Source organism: Triticum aestivum, chromosome 5A, assembly GCF_018294505.1.
Source record: "Triticum aestivum cultivar Chinese Spring chromosome 5A, IWGSC CS RefSeq v2.1, whole genome shotgun sequence".
Lineage (NCBI taxonomy): Eukaryota > Viridiplantae > Streptophyta > Magnoliopsida > Poales > Poaceae > Triticum > Triticum aestivum.
In genome coordinates, this window is record NC_057806.1 from 42,569,374 (window position 1) to 42,576,387 (window position 7,014).

The window sequence follows — 7,014 nt, forward strand, 5'->3', positions numbered from 1 at the left end:
AGGCCGTCGGCATAGGGGTGCCACGCGGCGACCAGTCGTTGGGCAAACTTGACGGCGGCCGCCGTTAGGCGTGATTGTTGCCGACGGCAAGGGCCGTCGGCATAGATGTACGGCCCCCGTCGGGAAAGCATCTATGCCGACGGCCTCCCTGGCTCTGCCGACGTATATGTTGCCGACGGCCCTATGCCGACGGCTCCCGTCGGCATAGGTCTGTCCCGACGGGACTCGGGGCTATGCCGACGGCCCTGGCTGTCGGCATAGGGGGCGATTCTGGTAGTGAGAGCGGTTCAGTTACAGACAAACGAACATGTGCATAAATATATCTATCATTTATTTCCTGGACATCCACAAAAATTTGATCACACCAGAAAAGCGCTAGTCCACCACTGAGACCAATGCTATCACATCCGGCAAAGCCCCTCAGACCCAATCTACCTCTTAAACGACGTACTTTTTCAGCTGTCATGGGGTGTGGCAATTGTCGCCTTCACCGCGTCAGCGAGCTGCTTGATGGGAGGGCGTTAGAAATATAATTGGGTTTAAGTTAGAGATTAGGAGATAGAGATAGCATATGTTTAAACAACATGTAACTTGTCTTGTACTCCAAGCCTCTACCCCTCATGTACTCTATATATAACCCACACTTGGGTCAGATCAATACAACAGAAACAACAACAATATTCATCCATCCTATAATTTTCCACATGATATTAGAGCGGTTAGTCTCACGACGCCGATCCTAGGTTCTTCCACCACTTCCGCAGCGCGCCGCCCCCGGGGAGAGGATCTCCCTGGGGGCGCGGCATCCGATCATCAAAGATAGATCGGTTCATTAGATTAGATTCAATTTTCGAATTCCCAATCTCCATCCAGTAGATTATTTTTTTAGTCACCAAATAAATCTCATAGCCCTTATATTCCAGTAAAAATCAGTGCAAGTTCATGACGGCGATCATGGTGGGCTCAACCAGGCGCTGCTGCATGCAGCCGGCTTCAAGTTGGAACTCCACGGGCGCAGGCCAGGAGGATCAGCCCCGACAGAAGGCTTTGATCAAGCAGCACCGGCGGCTTCGTTCGATCCGATCTCCAACGCCAGCTCACCTCCAGTCTTGCACCGATCGCAGCAAACGAGTCCATCAACATGCGGCAATGACCGGCCTTAGATCCGATCTACATCAACCTCCGAATGCACTGCTGAGTACAGCGGATGCGAGCGTCCGGCCAGAGGGCCACAGGCGGTGCGGACACTGACGCGGCAATCTGCACGCGTCTCCACTCTCCAGCTTCATCGACCGGCGCACTCTCCAGCATCAGCTTCTCACGCACGCACCATCAAGAAGCAGCAGTTCACGCACGGGTCCAGGTATGGGCATGCATATGTATCCAGTCATGTACCTATCTCCCGTAGCTTCCAGCCATCTGCCCAAGCGACTGCGTCGTCATGCATCAGCCGGTCTGGGCTCGTCCGCGCACGGGACTATGCACCAGCGGAACACATCTACCCCGAGCCGGACTGCAACTACATCAACATCTACACCGAGCGATCGACTCCTCCACCGAGCAGAACTGCATAACCTACACCGAGCTGTACGACTACATCGTCAGAAAAAAAAAATCTTTGTCAAGTACATCTACAAGAAGCGACACCAACATGCATCGTCCACACGCCAGGCCGGTGTGGAAAGAGATGCAATTCTTCATCGACTTCTCCGGCACGACACGGCGTCGACACACCGTCGCTGCAAGGGACGCCTTCAAGCGACACCATCGTCGACACGCTGTTGCAACGCCATAGCCGACACTTCATCGCCAAGGTCTCCATCAACATGGTCTTCACCAGCATCATCGTCAACACACCACCGCCGCCGCCTCGTCCACAAGATGGACACCTAGCGTCCTCTGACAGACTTTTCTGCAAGGCGCAACTTCGACGACGGCAATGACTACGTCACGACGACGGCATCTTCCGCGTCATCCACGACGGCACGACTGCATCGACACGGCGTCACTACAGTGACGACCCTCCACGGCCACACGGTTCTGGCAAAACCGATATGTGCTCGATGGGCTTCCTCCGGTCTTGGCAAAATCGGTGGACTCATCGCCGATGGCACCCTCTGACATCCGCAAGGTGCATATCGTCCACGTCTGCAGCTCCGTCATAGTGCATTTTTTTTTGCGCCTCCGGCTTTGTGCGGCTTCATCATCCATGACGACCACACCATCGACCATGACTACCTTGACCACGGCTACATCATCATGATCGGCTAGCTTGACATTAATGGCTACGTCTACAGCAACTCATCGGCAACAACTCCAGTCAACAGCGTCTGCCTCGTCACTTGCGTCCACGACACTCCCGCTGTGACTGCGGGAGGGAATAGAGGAGAAGGCAGGAAGGCACCAGAAGGGGACGCAGTCACCGCCTTAACTGCCAACTCATCAGAGACGCAGTTAATGATGGCGCAGTGGAGAAGACAGCGGAAGCGCAAGACTTCAAATTCAGTCGCAATCGTCCGCTTCACTCCCGCTACGACTGAGGGGGAATGTTAGAAATATAATTGGGTTTAAGTTAGAGATTAGGAGATAGAGATAGCATATGTTTAAACAACATGTAACTTGTCTTGTACTCCAAGCCTCTACCCCTCATGTACTCTATATATAACCCACACTTGGGTCAGATCAATACAACAGAAACAACAACAATATTTATCCATTCTATAATTTTCACAGAGGGGGCGTTGGATCCCAAACCTAATCCAGCGCCTCTTCCACTCCATCGATGCTGCATGTATCCTCAAGATCAAAGCATCGCCACACCAACTGGAGGACGTTTTGGCATGGGCACCAGATCCGCGAGGTGTCTTCACTGTCCGCAGTGTGTACCACCTCGGCGTCGACCTTTCTACAAGCACCAATGTGGGTGCAACGAGCAGGGCACCGGACGGCACTCGTGCCGTCTAGAAGGCAGTGTGGGGGTGCCCTGCTCCTCCAAAGGTACGCATATTTGTGTGGCGTCTTATCACTAATTCTCTAGCGACGGTGGAAAATAAAACAAAAAGAAATTTGGAGATTACTAATGTGTGTAAGCTGTGTGGCATGGAATCCGAGGATACATACCATGCTATGTGCAGGTGTCCGCTCGCAAGGATGCTTTGGAAGGCGATGGCAAGCACTGAATGTATGCCTCGCCTCGAGGATGTCGTCAACTCGGGCCCGGAGTGGGCTCTACATCTGATGAACCAATGCACTGATGAGCAGCGCCTGCCCGGTGATCATGACACTCTGGCGGAGCTGGCATGTCCGGAATGAAGTTGTCCACAACAAACCAGCCCCACCAGTATATGCTTCTTGTCGATTCTTGACTAGCTACATGCAGAGCCTAAGATGCATCCAGCAACACCCACATGAGGATGTAACTAAAGGGAAGATGATAATTCAGCATCGTAACAGCAAAGCTCGTCTGAAGATGCCGGCCACCCCTGCTGATTGCACTAGGCCGCTGGAACGATGGGAGAAGCCACCCGAGGGCTGGGCAAAGCTAAATGTTGATGGTGCTTGGCATGAGTCTGATGGTATAGGAGGAGCTGGGATGATCCTACGCGACAGCAATGGAGCTATAATCTTTGCATCGTGCAGACTACTGACCACATGTGCAAGTGCTCTGGAGGCGGAAGTAGCTGCGTGCATGGAAGGAATCGCTCTCACCCTTGAGTGGTCTACGTTGCCTTTCATTTTGGAAACTGATAGTACCATTGCTGCAAGCATGATTGGTGACAGTGAGCAAAATAAATCCCCTGTTGCTGCACTAGTTGATGAAGCTAAGCGGCTTCTAGCACTAGGTCGTGAGTACGTGTTATCACGTGTTAGTAGAAGTAAGAATAAAGCTAGTCACGCCCTAGCCCAGCTAGGGATCTCTGAACCACGTACTGCTGTGTGGCTTCGTCATGGACCTGATGATATTGGCGTCATTTGCCAACAGGATTGTACTGATCTTTCTTAATTAATACAATCCTTTTACCTCGCAAAAAAAAGAAAGAACGGATTTGAATGCAATTCTCGGCTGCATGGCCGCCTCACGAGATAGGTACTCGCTATTGTGTGTGCCAACTGCGACGAGGTGATGACGTAAGCGCTCGCCGAGATGCCGCTAGTGAAGTTGGAGTACGATTTGACTATACAATTTTTGGAAAAGGGATAAGCGTAGGATCTGTCCGTACATTGGAACTTTCTTCTTGACAATATTGAATCCTCGTATATAGCCCCAATGACAGCGCACGTAGCTCACCCGCAAAAAAAAAACACACGTAGCTGATATTAAGAAAAAAAACAGTACACGTATCTGCATAGAGATATGAAACATGTCACCGACCGAACTTATAATGAACTCATGTTTGTCACGACCGCTGACTTTTCCATCGTTGAACCGGTCATCATTAATTACCTGCTCTCAAATTCACGTACTATTGCAGTCGTAAGTGCATACTCAACAAAATTGTCTAGTGCAACCTTAATGTTATTGCATACTATCATAATTCATACTCAGTACTCTCTCCGTTTCTTTAGTCTGCATATACATAAAGTTTGGTCAAAGTCAAGCTTTATAAAATTTAACTAACTTTATATTAAAAATTATCAACATTCATAATGTAAAATCAATATTATCAAATGCATCATGAAATGTATTTTCATACTATATAGTTTTAATATTGTAGATGTTCATATTTTTTGATATAAATTTGGTCAAACATTGTGTAGATTGACTTTGATCAAATTTTATACGCGGGGTAAAAAAAAATCGAGGGAGTACCGTCCGCAGATCATAGGCGGATGTGAAACAAAATCATGATTCTTTATTCCTTTTTTGGTGAGGATTTTTTATTGTGGAGAACATGATCCATAATTCCATTGTAACTCTGAAACCAAATACTGACGAAAGGGGGTTTATATACATGAGCTAACGCAATACCTGGAGAACGTACCATTTTTACAAGCATGCAATTGCTTTTTATGTTGTTTATTTATAGGAGTAGGTAGTATGACGCATTAGATAAAGATATGATGATGACTTCTGCTTACATATCATTGTCGTTATCCACCATTCTTACAAAGATGGAAATGCTACTCGGTTGAATTGCCCATGCATATCTCCGGTCTCTACGATGAGCATGGGCTAGATAGCACCGCCCGGAGAACCGGACTAGATAGCACCCCCGGGAGAACGGAAGAAAATCAGCAGGATCGTCGACCAGCTTGTGCAAAATATGTACGCGCATGCACACGTAAGGTTACTTGGCGGAGCAGATACCATGCATAAGTATATAAAGAAAACATGAGATGTTGAACAACCAATCAGGTTGTAGCACCTAGAGCTGACTATTTCAATCCGGTTGATCATTTCCTCTCGTACTTGACTTGTCCTGTTTGATCAAATGCATGCAGAAGTTCCATCATGTCACCACACTATGTGCTTGCGCCACCTTGAGCCAAAGCCAACTCCGACTATATAAGAACATCTACCCATGCCTCCATGGACAAAGCATCTCACAATGGCCTCCTCTTCCTCCTTGTTTCTCCTTGCCGTGCTTCTTGCGGTGGTCTCATGGCAGGCCACTGCCTATGACCCTAGCCCTCTGCAAGACTTCTGCGTCGCCGACATGAAGTCACCTGGTATGTATATGTATCATGTGTATGTATGTATGCATTAATACCAGTGATGCTGTAATGGTCTCGTAGCATATCTGTGGTCACACCTGAGTTATTATGAGTTTTACATGCTATATGTTGATACCAAAACAAGGTATTATAAATTCCTACTTACTCAAAACGCATGCTACTTTGTAAGCTCAGTGTTACTTTTTTTTTGCGGGTAAACTTAGTGTTACTTCCTCCATGCATGCAGTGCGAGTTAATGGATTTCCTTGCAAGGACCCAATGGCCGTCAACCCGGAAGATTTCTTCAATCTAGCCATGCTTGACAAACCTAGGGATACTAAGAACAGCAAGGTTGGGTCCAACGTCACCAACATTAACGTCATCAATTTTCCTGGCCTCAACACCCTTGGTATCTCGCTGGCACGCATCGACTATGGACCATTGGGCGTGAACACACCACATATACATCCCCGTGCCACTGAGCTCCTTACTGTGCTTGAGGGAACTCTCTACCTTGGATTTGTCACATCCAACCCAAATAGGCTCTTCTCCAGGGTGGTCAAGAAGGGTGACGTATTTGTGTTCCCGAAGGCAATGATCCACTTCCAAATGAATCTAGCGCATGACAAGCCAGCAGCTGCGTTGTCATCACTCAGCAGCCAAAACCCAGGAGTTATTTCTATTGCCAATGCAGTCTTTGGATCAAACCCACCCATTTCGGATGATGTTTTGGCCACGGCGTTTCAGGTGGAAAAGAAACTGATTGATTGGCTCCAATCTCAGTTCTGGGAGAATAACCACTACTAATATGTTGTAGTGTTACACCTATAAATAGTATAAAGAATAAATGCCATGTATGTGTGTGCCTGCGAGCCGCGAGTTTTTCATTTCCTTTTGAATCGTGACAATATATGTTGTTTGTTGGATTGATATCATAATATGGTGACAGTTTAAGCAATTCGTTGTTTAGTAAATGGAATATAGTGGTGTCCTCTTCCCTCGTAACTGAAATAGGAGAATCGATGAATTTCATGAGATAACCAATGATAGTGCATGCATGCTATTGCTGGGCACGATATTTAGAGATAAGCTTTAAAGGATTAAGTGTCCCTGAGGGGAGAGCTAAGGGATGATTGGCCCAAGTTCCTTGCCACCACACCTCTGCCTCGGCAGTACTCTAAACGTAGAGAGTTTTTCCGGTGCATCATATGATCTAAAATAAGGTGTAGTATATAATTGATCCAATGCAGTAACACTAGAAGTTTCCTACGGGTTATGGCATGATGGTGCTAACAGAGTATGAAAAAGTAGCTTTATTTTAGATGATATGTTTGCAATAACTTGGCCATGAACTACGAA

General features: G+C 47.6%; 1 protein-coding gene across 1 annotated transcript; it reads left to right on the forward strand.

Annotated features, from left to right (window-relative positions):
* The first annotated feature begins 5,438 nt into the window (after positions 1-5,438).
* Positions 5,439-6,613, forward strand: LOC123106504 (germin-like protein 8-4). The gene is made up of 2 exons (XM_044528653.1): positions 5,439-5,670; positions 5,903-6,613. The coding sequence occupies exons 1-2, from the start codon at positions 5,523-5,525 to the stop codon at positions 6,460-6,462; spliced, it is 708 nt and encodes a 235-aa protein (XP_044384588.1). The 5' UTR covers positions 5,439-5,522; the 3' UTR covers positions 6,463-6,613.
* Positions 6,614-7,014: the final 401 nt, after the last annotated feature.